Below are 13,873 nucleotides of genomic sequence, written 5' to 3' on the forward strand. Positions count from 1 at the left end.
ATGGTACATCTATTCTCTGGAACACAACGCAGCTGTTAAGGAAAATGAGAATGAGAATACACTGAACACATACGGAATTATCCCCAAGATGGAAAGAAGATGGACAAACACACAAACACACACACACACACACTCACACACATCAAAACATAAAATAACTCCTGAAGGATATACAAGAAACCAGTATCACTGGTAGCCTCCAGGAAGGGAAAGCAAGAATTGGAGGGCTTTTTGAACTTTTAAAATCTTGATCATGTGAATGTTATCTGTTCAAAAAAACCAAATACAATTTTAACAATTGTACAACCACAATTACTGTTTGCATCAGGATTTTATTTTTTAGAGTGGCTCTGGGAAGTGACCCTGGAGGACAGTGGGACTACTGGGCGGTAGAGGCCGTTCTAACATGTCTAGTAGCTGCACAGAAGGTATTTAAATTCCCCACACGGTTTCCTCATCTGTAAAGTGGAAGTACTGACACCTCTGAGGGATGTTGTAATGACGAGTGAGTTCTTGCATTTAAAGCATTCAGCATAATGCCAAGAGCAAGAACTCAGCCAACAGATTTACTCCACAGGAATTCAATGACATGTGACCACAGCCCAGATAAAAACTTGTGTAACTGTTATTGTAAAAATGGCCACTGTACCTCCTGTCTCCTGCACAGCTGTTGCCCCATGTTTTCTTGCTAAGGAGCAGCCGTGAGACCACCGGATTTGATGCAGGAGGCCCGGGCTTCTGTGGGTGTGTGAGATGTCTACGGCTGCATGACAAATTATCCCAAGTTGGTAGCTTAAAACAGTATTCACTTATCATCTCACAGTTCCCACCAGTCAGGAGCCCTGGCAAGAGACTTCTGCTCAACGCTGCAGTGTAGGCGGTGGCCAGACTGGGGTTTCATCTGAGGCTTGGGGTCCTCACCCAAGCTCATATGCTACTGCAGCTATAGGAATGAGGTCCCTGTTTTCTGGCTGGCTGTCAGCAGAGGGTTGTTCTCAGCTTCTAGACAGAACCTACAGATGCTCGCCACGTGCTCCTCTGCCAGGCCGTCTCCCAGCAAGGCAGTTTACTTCTCCAGGGCCAGCCGGAGCATCTCTCCTTTGGGAAGAAACCAGTACAGCAGGTCCCCTATGTACGAACCTTCAAGTTGCGAACTTTCAAAGATGCGAACGTGTGTTCGCAAGTCCAATCACATAAGTTAGTTCACATGTCTGGCGTACACGTGCGTGCATCCTCTACAAGTGGTTGTGCTTTTGTGTACTTCACTATACAGTACTGTATAGAGTACAGTAGTACAGTATCTTTAATTCAAGCCCAGGATACCCACAGAGATTCACAATGCAGGAAATGGCAAGGGGATTTTCTTTATTTGAGGAGGCACTGTTAGTTTTTGAAGCACAGGACCTGAACATAGAATGGTACATAAAGGTTGCAGCAGCCATTCAAAATGCAATCCAGTGCTACCGTGTCATCCATGACGAGAAAAAAGGAGCTACTAGCAGTGATAGCTACTACTATCACTGGATCATTTTTCAAGAGGGTAGATAGAATTGAATCCAGCAAGGAACCAGAACCTGTGCCATCAATGTCAGGCGTGAGTGAAACTGCAGCTTGCCCTCCTCCTATTGGTGACGATCCCTCAGCTCTACCATCTCCCACCTCCTCTCCCTCCTCCAGTCAGTAACTCTTCTTGCCTGTTCACCTGATGCCAGCCCCTGTATACCAGCTCTTGTACTGTACTACTGTACTTTTCAAGGTACTGGGGGGGGGGACTGTAAGATTAAAAATGTTTTATTTATTTTTTGTGTTTGTTTTTTATGTATTATTTGTGTGAAAAGTATTATAAACCTATTACATTATAGTACTATATAGCCGACTGTGTTAGTTGGGTACCTAGGCTAACTTTGTTGGACTTATGAACAAACTGGACTTACGAACGCACTCTTGGAACGGAATTCGTTCATATGTGGGGGACTTAACTGTACCTCTTTTGAGGGCTGTCACCTGATTAGATCAGGCCTACCTGGAGATAATGTCCTTTTGATCAACTCAGAATCATGTGATTTAGAACCTTAATTACATCTGCAGCATCCCTTCACCTTGGCATATGACATAACCATGGGAATGACATCCCATCATCTTTGCTATTTCTTACTGGTTAGAACAAGTCACAGGTCCTGCCCACCCTCAAGAGGATGGAATTACATAAGGTTGTGACTCATTGGGGGTCCCCCTAGGGTGTGTCTGCCACAGTGGGCTAGCCTGGGAGCCTGTCTGCCATACACAGACAGACAGACAGCACATGATTGGGGGAAGGGTTGGGCCTTGGCCACACCTAGGCTCAAATGCTGGCTCCAGAATTTAATGGAATTTTTGAAACTTGGGCAAGTTACAAACCCTCTCAGCCTTCATTCTACCAACAGAAAGGGAAAATAAATAACAGTCATTAAGGGTTAAACAAAGGGAAACTGCATGTAAAATTGCCTTACATAATAAAGCAGACACCCGAACCTTAGTTCTCCTCTCAGGAGGAACTTAGGACTTAAACACAAAGATGATACTAATGGTTTCCTCTTAAGCCTTCCAGCAGCCCAGAGAGTAACATGTGAAACGCTTTATAAAATACGACGCCCACTGTCTGGCCTATACCCCAGTGAGGGGTTTTCCCCACTCTGGCTGAGTTCATCTCTGGCAAAAGGTGAAACTGTCATTAGTACCTGCTGTCACATCTCAGAGCACCTCCTTTTAGCTCTGCTACCGTCTGCCCACCAATGAGGAGACAAATGGATAAGTTATGGTCCAACCAACTACCATGTGTAGTTATCACAGCATTCTTTTCAAATAAGGTTTAATCACATGGAAAAATTCTCATGGCATATTGATAATAAAAAAAATAACCCCAAATTGTCCTTTTATGAGCTCAAGATTTGGACTCAAACTGCTTCGCTATTTATGGCTTTGTGACTTTGGGCAAGTTACCTAATTTCTCTGTGTTTCCTCATCTGTAAGGTGCAGATAATGATCGGACCTACCTATCATGAGGATTAAATGAGGTCACACATGTAAAACACCTAGCCCAGTGGCTGTCACCTAACAGGAACTCAATGTGTGATAGATGCTATTACAATTAGTTAAGTATCACTTTCATCATTTGAGAGGAAAAGTTTAAAAAAGACTTCTTTATAAACAATATTAGCATTGTTGCCACCTCCTTAGGGGAATAAAGAAAACCTAAGAGGAAGAAGTGAGTAAAGAGATATGGAGGGTCATGCTATATTTAATCGCTCCCTCTGCCTTCCAGAAGGTCCAATTTACTCTGTACCCGAAAGCCTTTAATTTCTCCCCCCTCCTTCTCATTCCCTTCTGAATTCCCTTCACTTTCTCCATCTCTAAAAAACGAAAATGACACCCTCTTTACTCTTAAATTTCACAGCAACCCCTTCCGTGAGTAATGTGTGGCAACCATTTTATAGACAATTTCTCTTTCTCTATCAATCAATCCATCCTTCTATTTATGTAAAGTAAAAGGCTGTTCAAGGGAAAGGAAGAGCCTTGTCACTGCCGCTGCGAAGTAAAACACAAACCAGGTGAAAGGCTTTCTCAGCAGGACGCTGAGAAGCTTCACGGTGCTGATTTCCGCCAGGGAGCAGGACAGGGCTGTGCTGGGGAGAGGCCCCGTTCTCCTTGCCAGCCCTCATCTCTCAGGAAGACCCGGGGCTGGAGGACCAGCCGCCAGCACCAGGCCCTGAGCCAGGCCATGGATGCCAGGAGTTGCTAAGGACCCCAGAGAGGAATGCCCGGGAGTGAGCAGTGGGCAAAGGAACTGCTGAGCCAAACTGGTGACAAAGAAGGAGAGCATCTGGCAGGCGGCGGGTCAGAGGGAGGCTCCCAGGCAGCAGGCCTGGGGCAGCACCTCGGGCAGATGGCAGGGGGAGGAAACAGATGGACAGCCAGGGGCCTGGGCAGGAAGCGCCGGCACTGAGAGTGGGGGATGAGGGATGGGAGGAAGGGAGCAGAGAGAAGGCCCTCCCTGGTACAGAACTGAAATCAATGCACTGACCCACACAGGGAGGCCTCGGAATGTCCTGGAGGGTCTCCAGGACCCATTGTAATACCAGAAACCCTGTGCAACTCTGTCCAGACTCATGCGGGACCATGCACCAGCCCCATCCCCACCCTGGTCCCCCAGCCTCATGGACCCTCAGCTGCTGTTTGCATCAGGACCATCTTCTCTGGCCAGTGGTTCCCAATCGGGGGTGGAGGGGACAGGCAGTTATTTGGGGTGCCCTGGAGGGGAATTCTTGCCAGCAGTTAGGAAATCCACATGCTCTGCAGCCTGAATAAATATATGCCTCATACCCGCGTGGTACTATCATCCTTCCAGTGTACGCGGCTATTGCCATAGCTTAAATACAAGTGCCCTTAAAAGTGTCTGATGATGGGCTTTCCTGGTGGCACAGTGGTTGAGAGTCCGCCTGCCGATGCAGGGGACGCGGGTTCGTGCCCCGGTCCGGGAGGATCCCATGTGCCGCGGAGCGGCTGGGCCCGTGAGCCATGGCCGCTAAGCCTGCGAGTCTGGAGCCTGTGCTCCGCAACGGGAGAGGCCACAACAGTGAGAGGCCCGCGTACCGCAAAAAAAAAAAAGTATTTGATGAAAAGAAAGGCTGCAGTAGACGTTATACAGTTCTCATTTCATACTGGACATACAGAAGGTGATTTCTCCAAGACCCCTTGCTTTTGGAAAGGACATGCGGCTGCTTCTGACCAATGGTATCACCTTTGAGCCAAAGAATAAAAGAGAACCTGTAAGATCCTTATGTGCTTATTATCTTCTTTGATTTCATTTGAAGAAGGCATGTGTCATAGAAGGTGTGCCAAAGTCACAGTGGTGACTCCATCAGCCTTGCACCGTGTGACTTGTGAAAAAGATATATTTTCACACCAGCAACCAATGACTGATATAAACCCTGAAGAAATAAATCTTTTCTTATTAACCTCTAAAAAAATAAAATAAAAGCATTACGAAATTTCCCAGTCCACCCATGTCACTGTTCCTTTTCCAAACCATCAGACACCAAAAATACTACTATGACTTAAAATGTTACTACTATCACATTTGGCTATAAAGGGACAACCACTGATTTCTAGATGTTAACAAGTCTAGACAGTTGTTTAATGCCAGCATGCCCAGCAGGGCAAGAGGCGCTCCATTCCTCTCTCTGTGAAAGGTGAGGGCCATTTATCCCTGGGAAGTATTTACGGCTTTGCACACCAAAACTTCTCTACAGGGGAGTTCATCACTGTCTTGTTCGTGAATGGGCAGAACTGGAAGCTTCTTGAGCCACAAAAAGGGGGAGGGGGCTGGTCACACAGATTAAGGGACATTTGTGACTGGCTATAAAAACGCTACTGAAAACCTAACTGCAAACAAATCTTAAGTGACACGAGAAATCATTCATCACATATTAAGCAAAAAAAGCATTTTACAAACTGTAGAGTATCACCCTTCTTTTGTAAAACCAAAACAAAACCAACAACCACAAATTATCTCTCTCCTATGAAATAGTAGAAAACCTTACTTTAAATATCAATCTTGGGGGAGAGGGAGTGGGAGACCCTAGTTTCTTCCCTGTGTTTCTCAAAGTTTCTACAATGAGCAAGTATTACTTCTGTTATTGGGAATAAAGCCCATAACTTATGTCTTATCATTTTTATTCGTTTGACCATTGATGGACAGCAGTTTCTTGTTCTTGGATCGGGACTGGGTTGGGGTCAAAGACTCTAGACAGTGAGGTTCTTTGCTGCCCTTAACTCTGCAGCTTCCAGGAAACAGGGCATGGGGGTGCAGGCTGCATTTGGGAACCAAATGATCTGAAACAGAACACGGAGGGGTGGGCCATTCTGGGCTATGCTAGCTCATTCTCCGCTCACAGGTCTATTCACGGTTATATCGGAGGCTGCGATCCCCCAAAGTCTAACTCCATTTGGAATCCCGGCTGTGAATGTCCAAGGGAAGACCATACTTGCTCCGACCTCCTAGAAAGTCTTTAGGATGCTCTCTCTGCCCAGAAAACTCAGGCACTCTCCCCCCGACTCACACACCCACTTAGGTTCCTTCAATCGTATTTCTGACAATTCACCTCTTTAGAATCGCAAATAAGTACTTGCAGTGCCTTCGTTCTGTACTGAAATGAATAAGATGCATCCTGAATATGAGCCTAATCCCTGTGACAACCAAACGAAGCTTCCACAAAGTTCCAAAATGACCCCTAGGGGGCTGTACAGCCCCAGGTTGAGAACCATCACTTCAATGGTGGGTTGATATCGACATGATTACTTCTGGGATAGTCTCAGAATAAGGACCATATCCTCAGCACTATCTGGCAGACCCTTGATGGTCTAGTCTTGGAATACTTCTCCAGACTCACCCACATCACTCCCAGCCTTGCTCCTTCCCTCCAACCATTATCACTACTCCTTCCTCCAGCCTCAGAGCCATTGTCTGTGCTCTTCCTGCTTTTGGTAACACTGTTCCCTCATCCTTCAAATATCCTTTCCTCAGAGAAGCCCATCCTTACCTCCCAGACAGGGCAGACCCCCTAGTTAATTCTCTATGACACTGAGGACCTCTCTTTCATAGCTTTTGTCCCAGTTTATAATTTTATATTTAAAATCATTTGATTAATACTTTCCCTATTACAGTATAACGAGAACAGGAGCTGACCTGTCTGGTTTACTCTGCTTTCCACACTGCCCTAGCATATAGTAGGTGCTCAATATTTACTAAGTAAAGGAACCTTCTTGGAATTCCCCGGTGGTCCAGTGGTTAGGACTCCATGCTCTCACTGCAAGGGCCTGGATTCAATACCTGGTCGAGAAACTAAGATCCCACAAGCCCCGTGGTGCAGCCAAAAAATAAAAATAAAATAAAGGAACCTCCTGGAAAGTTAAATTTCCATCTTTACTGCTTATGAAACTACACACTGATTCTCCTTCCCTATTATGGTTCTGCAAATGTCCCAGTCACTGCCGAAAGAATCTATCTTGTTAACGGCTGTATTCCACACGCCTCGCTTGCACAGAGGTAAGAAGAGAGCAGATGCTCAAGAAGTGAGAGAAGCCTCTTTCTACGTGTCAGGGTGGGAAGGGGAAGAACTGCCCAATACTGGCCCATGTCTCGCCCTACCTCCTTCCTTTCCACCACCCCAGCATCACCCAGCTCTGACTTACGCACACTGAATAAGGAGAGGCCAACGGGGCACGCCCAGCCTGACACACCCACATTTATCTCTCAAGATTCAACTCAAATGTCACCTTCGTCTTCCCTCCCTCCTTCCTCCCTTATGTGGGCAACCACAGAGCTTTCATCTCCCCAACCAGGGAGTTTGGGGACTTGTGTGTCTCCTCAGAACCAAAGATTCCTTGAGGGCAAGGGCTTTGTCAAATCCATCTGTTTCTGCAGAAATGGAGATGAACACGGCACTCACAAATGTCTGCTGAACAAACAAACTGATGAGGAGCGCTGGTGGAGCCCTGAGCAAGGTCCTCTGGATCCCTGCAGCTCAGGCCCCTCAGGGATCCAGGTGATGCCAGGAGACCCGGCTCCAGCTTACACTCTGTGAAGTTCCAGATGGACATTCCTTCCTCGAGTAGTGGACTTGGGGAGACTCCCAGAAAAGAGGAGAAGGAGGAGAATGGGGAAGAGATGGACAAGGGGCCCACGCAGAGAGTCCTAAGTGGTCTCGCTGTTGTAATATGACCATCCAGCAAGGGCAACTTCATTCCCAGGGGCTCTGCTCAAACCAGCCTGCAGCCACACGGCAGTCCCCAGGGAAGGAAGATGTGAGAGTCTCTGGGCACAAAGAGAAGCAATCCTCCAAGTCTTTGTTCTCTTTGGAACAAGCGGCCCATCACTGTCACCTGCAACTTGGCACAAGAGCCTGATGTAAGAGGCTAGCTTAGGAGCTTAGAGTGAAACGGAGGTTTCTCTTCTCCATAATCTTTGTCCATTAAACTCATGGACCGAAAGGGAGGATCTGACCGTGATTTTTCTCCACCAAACTCATCACTCAGCTCCTGATAACATTTTCCAATGCTCAGTTAAGGCCTGACCCACTCCCACCCATTTTTTTTTAAGGATGGGGAGGTAGGCTGGTCCCCTCTATTTGGCTGATCAGATCTCTTAGCCTGAACCCCAAGAATGCCTTGCTCAAAACCAACACAGCTCAGCATGATTTTTTTTGTTAGTAACTAAAATGCCTCTACTTCCTAATTTTTAGTCCATCTAGAAGCTCTTCTTTGAGAAAAGGGAACTAAGTCCCTCTTTCCTTCAGGTCTGGCCTAAGCAGGAAACCAGAGCCCCCTCTACACACACTCAGCACCCAGAGTAACAGAGCTGTGGATGCCTGGGCAGCCCTCACCCCGTGTCCAGGCCTGGGGCTGGCCCACCTTGGTAGGCCCTGCCTCTGGATCTGTGACCTTGCGTCTAACCCACATTCCTTCCTTCAACCCCCCTTTCAAAACTACCACTTCCCCCTCACCATTCTGGCTGCAAACATGACAAGGAGTGGAGTCACAAAGAGCCCAGCCCAGTTTCAAAACTTACCGAACAAACGGGAAAGGTGTTTAAAATTTTAAAATTGTAACGAAGAAAAACATGGGAAGGCAGAGAAGAGTGGGGAACAGGAGAACAGGCCGGGCAAGGTCTGCGCTGCTGGAGGTCCCTGCAGCGCCGGTGGCACTCGGCGCCCAGGCCTTCGTCCTGCCCGCTCCACAGTGACCCCCATTCCGGCAACTCCCGCTCTCCCCAGATAAGTACCGGCTCCCCAAAAGGCCTTCCCCATTGACCGCTGCCGTCCAACGGCCCCGAGAACCGGCCCGCCCTTGGAACTTGAGGGGCAGGGCCGGGGACGGCTGCCCCAAGGGTCCCAGGGCTTTCTACCCCCGTGAACGCCTGGCCTTCGGACCCCGCGCTCGGGCGAGGGTGAGCCCCGAGCAGGAAGCCCTGCGGCGCGGGGTCCGGGGAAAGAGGCGGCGGGAGAAGGTCGGCTTCCGCGGCCTGAGCGCCGCCGCCCGGCCGCTCTCCACCCCCGGCCCGGGTCCGAAGCGGCGCTGCCCGAGAAGAGGAAGGAAGACACACAGGAACTTTGGCCGTGGTTTCGGTCACCAGCTCGCAGGCTCCGCAGAGTGGCTGGAAAAACTTGGGACCTCCGAGCGGGGGCGGCGCGAACAGGCCTGCCGGGTGCGCCGAGTTCCAGCGCGGCGGCTGCACGCGCAACTCGCCCGAGGAAGCCCCCTCCAACTTGACTTGGGCGGCGAGACCCCCGCCCGGGGCGCGATGCTCCCGCCGCGGGAGCGGCCCCTCCGCGGCCACCCCGTGTGACCCCGGCTCGCGCCCGGGCCTCTCTTACCATCTGCGCCACTTTCAGCAGCGCTGCGTGGGTGCGGGGGTAGACGGGGTCCAGCAGCCCCTCCGAAGAGCTCGCGCCCAGCGGCCCCGCGCCGGCCCCGGCTCCCGGGGCGCTGCCGCTGCTGCACGTGGTGCGGACGAGCCCGGGCCCGTGCGACATCGCGCGGCCCTCGCCGGCCGGCAGCCTCCAGCTGCTGAGGCCGAAGGCCAGAAGCGGAGAGGCTGGGTGGGGCCTCGGGGGCGTGGCGCAGGGGCGGGGTCCTGGGGTGGGGCGGGGCCCGCGCCCCCGGCCCGCGCTGAGGACGCCCACCCAGCCTCCGCCGGACGCGCGGAGGAGGGCCTGGCCCGCGTTCTCCGAAAAGGTGGCGGCAGCCCCCGCCCTCTGGGAGGCGCGAAAGTTGGGCTGGAGGGAGGAGGGAAACAGACGCCCTGGGCCGTGGCCTTTCCGAGATGGGCGAGGCCAGGGCACAGCTGGGTCTCAGCCTCCTGGGATCTGGTTTGGGTGCGGCTGCGGGTATGTGCTAAGGGTACTTGATTGAAGTATAACTCACATACACTGAAATGCCCAAACCTTCCGTGTTCAGCTCCGTTAATTGTTCTGTATGTGTATGTACACCTGTGTAACCACCGCCCATAGCAACAAATACCGGGCCGATACCCCCAAAAAAGTTCCCTCGTGCTCCTTCCCTCTTTCTGTCACTATAGATTCGTTCTGCCTCTTCTCAGACTTGATGTACTTGAAATAATACAGAATATTCTCATTTGTGTCTGGCTTCTTTCACCCAACAAGATGCATCGAGATTAATCCCAATAAAGCTGTGGTGAACATTCTGGTGAGATTTTTTGGTGGACAGCTCTCATTTCTCCCGGGAAAATACTTAATGAGTGGGTTTGCTGGGTCACAAGGTGAACATAGGTTTACTTCTAGTAGAAGCTGTCAAACAGTTAGAGATGCTACATTGCACTCCTTCCGGGTTACTTTTAAAATGAGCAAGCAGGACTACAGAAATGAAATGTTATCAGTGTTCTCTCTGAGCAGAGTGTCCCTGTGGCCAAACTTGATATATCTCCAAATGTTTCAAAATAACACAAAAAATCTACCTCATGACATCATTGGATGCCAGTGCTGTCCTGTCATCAGAAGACTGTCAATGTGGCAAAGTCTTGATAATTCCAGAATGTGGAGATAATCATGCAATCTCTGTTTTGACAAGTCTCCCAGGTGATTCTGATGACCACTCAAGTTGAGCGCCATCATTGCCAAAGCTGAGGCATTTCAGGAATCGTAATGCCATGTTCTCTACTTGTGTGTACATTTGAAAGTTTTCATGACCAAAAAAAACCGCCTCTAATATCTGTTTTCTGTTTAGATAATTGTCACGGTGCCTTCCATTTCGTTCTCTATAAAACAAAGATAATTGCATCTCGGGGCTCCTGTGACAATGTGATAGCCGTGCAGGCGCTCTGTGACAGCTCCTGATGCATGTCGTTTTCCATACAGATTTACATCTTCACTTTTGTACTTTTCCAAGGCTTCGGAACCCATCATGGAGATGACGGGGGGTCTTTGTTGAAGTGAAGGCTTCAGGAAAGCAGAAAAACCCAGCAGTGGATAATTTCCCCTCCTTCCAGGGGCCTTCATCCAATTCTCCAGCAATCTTCTAAATCAGTGATTTTCAATCTATGGTCCCCAGCCCAGCAGCACCAGCATCACCCCGGAACTGGTGAGAAATGCAAATTCTTAGCCCCACCCCCCCATCCGCCCCAGACCTGCTGAATCAGAACCTCTGGGGGTGAGGCTCAGCAATCTGTGTTTTGGCAAGGTCGGCCCTCCACCTCCCACGTGATTCAGATGCATGAGGGAGTTTGAGAACCACTGGCATTTCCGGAGTCCACTGGAGCTGAGACTTGGCTGGGTTTCTCGGACTGCCGTTGGCCCACGTGCCACCCAGCTCAGATCGGAAATAATCACTGCTGGTGGCCACTCTGTGTTAATCATTTTATCATGATCACTTAAAAGCCCGAGCGAGAGGCTTGGCAGCACAAGAGCTGCGTGCTGGCCCGGAGTGCAAGAAGAGGTTCCACAGACCAGACCTGCGGCCAAGTACACGGAGGTGTCTACACGGGGTGATGACTTCTTGGCGGGAAGGGCTGCCCCCTGGGGAGGAAGGGCTTTGGTGGGTGCAGGGCTGGGTGCACTCAAAAGAGGGGGAAAAAAAAAAAGAGTGAGGGGGCCCACCCACCTTTGCCATCTTGTCTTGCCACCTCTCCAGCCACATCTAGCAGCTTCCACTCCTTTGGACCCCATGCTCAAGCCTGAATGAACGTCACGCCCTCTGCTATATCATGCTTCTGAGTGTTTGTCTGAACTCCCTTCTCCACTCACTGACGGCTGGTTAACAGCTCTTTATCCTTCAGTGTGTGTGGTTGAGGTGGCCCCTCCTCCTCCAGGAAGCCTTCCCTGACTTCCCACCACTTCCCAGTAAGGGTAAGGTGACCCTGGTGGGCTCCCATCATTTGATTAGGAAGTTGCATGGTGATACTGTCAAGTCATCTTTGGAAAATACCACCTGCCATGACTCCTATGAGGATTAGATAAATTAAGGCCTGGAAAGTCCTCAGCACAGTGCCTGGCATATAGCAAGTCCTCAACAGTGTGCAGGCTCTTCTGGGCCTTTATCCTGACATCCATGGCACCAATCACAATGCCTGGAACACAACGGTGCATCTTTATTACTTTTCAATTTGATAGTGGAAGAACCATTTATTTATGCTTAATTGCCATGAAGCCCAAGAATAATCGTGACTATCAGGTGTGACTAACAGGTCACATCAATTTCACTGGTCTATTAAATTAAAACTAAGTCTGAACACGAATGCTCACTTTGCATTATTTGTTGTGCATAAGGAATAATCTTCTACTTGAAAATGGGGGGGAAACCTATCTGGAGATTCAAGAAAAGAGTAGCGTGGAAAGAGCACTGGATTCAGAGTTAGAAGACCTGGCTGGGAATCCAGGTGCCTCGGAGCAGGAATCTCCAGATCTGCAAAGCAGGGGGCAGCGCTGCTTACTCACAGGGCTGCTGTGAGGAGTGAATGAGATTACACGTGTTCAGGCATTTGGTACACGTTAGTGGACCCTGAAATAGGCTGGGATGGAGGACGGCTGTGTCTGGCAGGTTGGGGCACTGGCAGACGGGCAAACAGCATTCTGAGCCACGACCTAGCAAAAACCAAGCAAGCAAACAAAGCAAAAACCTCTGGGCTGCCCTTGGTTCAGACCTGCCCTTTTTGTTCATAAACCTTGACCAGCTTACACGCCTTGTACCATGTCCCTCCGATACCCCCAAGAAACGTCTGTAAACAACTGAGGGACACGAAACATTGCTAACGCTTGCTGCCCCGCTCAGGATGTTTGTACTTGGTTCCTGCCTACACTTGAGAATTTGGCGCTGACTCACACAGGTGGTCCCCGAATTACCACCATCACCCCCGCCCAATGTGTCTCTGGAAAGCCCACCCTATATGGTGGATGTCACGTTTCAGACTGATGTCTGGCAGTGGTTGATGAGAGCATGGTGACACTGGATGGATCAGCAGCGGAGCTGACCTTGGACAATTTTCTCTCATTTTCTGATAATTTCCTGTGTGTTGCCGTGACTCCCCAAGTAGACTGTAGGCTCCCTGTAGACCATCTGCTTTGTGAATGCTCTCCACTGGCTGTGACTTGCTATGCTTTGGGGCTGTACATTTGCAAGAGTGGGGCAATGGAGGACCCCTAACTCCTTTAGCAGTGGGACAATCTGCATAAAGGTCCTGGTTTTATTTGCTTGACCTTTGGAATGAGGAGATGGGACTTTGGTTGCTGGTCTGCCCACAAGTGAAGTTATCTGGACCTCAGTGCTCTTATTTGTGAAATGGGCTGATAGCGCTCATTTTTGAGGTTCAAACAGAAATGAATCTGAAAATGTTAAGAAAGGTAACAAAGCAACATACAAATGTAAGGAATAATTAGCTTTTTGTGCTAACGTTTTCTATCAGCATCAGTATTCCTATGAAGTTATCAGGACAGGGGAGGGAAGGAAGGGGAGAGGGAGGAGAGGAGAGGAGGCTCTTTTTCCTTCTTTATCCATGAAATCTTTCATAAATGAAATAAATGATGACCAAAGATGACTACACTTCCCTTCAAAAGGAGACCAAGGAATGGGCATAGTCCTTTGAATGGTTTTTATGCAATGGCTCTGGTCACCTGCCCACCTTTATAAGAGAACTTGAAGATGTTATTTTTTCCACAAATAATAAGGATCCTTTTTCTGTTTTTGACCTGCTGAAACCACTGCCTTCTCTTGTCTTTTAAAAATATTTATTTCCTGATGATGAAGGTATTTCCTGCTCATTGTAGAAAATTGGGGGAAATTCAGAAAAAACAAAACTGAAATCACCCCATGATCCCACCACCTTTTA

General features: G+C 49.2%; 1 protein-coding gene across 2 annotated transcripts in view; it reads right to left on the minus strand.

Annotated features, from left to right (window-relative positions):
* The window catches only part of CMTM7 (CKLF like MARVEL transmembrane domain containing 7), a 42,508-nt gene extending 32,773 nt beyond the window's left edge, over nucleotides 1-9,735 (minus strand). The window contains exon 1 of one of the 2 annotated variants that reach the window (XM_060162466.1): nucleotides 9,411-9,735. In XM_060162466.1, the coding sequence (XP_060018449.1) occupies nucleotides 9,411-9,569 (159 nt within the window). In that variant the 5' untranslated portion in view covers nucleotides 9,570-9,735. The remainder of the gene's footprint in view (nucleotides 1-9,410) is intronic. The other variant, XM_060162465.1, reaches the window with a different exon arrangement.
* Between the last annotated feature and the right edge of the window lie 4,138 nt (nucleotides 9,736-13,873).

The sequence above is a fragment of the Lagenorhynchus albirostris genome, chromosome 10, assembly GCF_949774975.1.
Source record: "Lagenorhynchus albirostris chromosome 10, mLagAlb1.1, whole genome shotgun sequence".
In the NCBI taxonomy this organism is placed as follows: Eukaryota; Metazoa; Chordata; class Mammalia; order Artiodactyla; family Delphinidae; genus Lagenorhynchus; species Lagenorhynchus albirostris.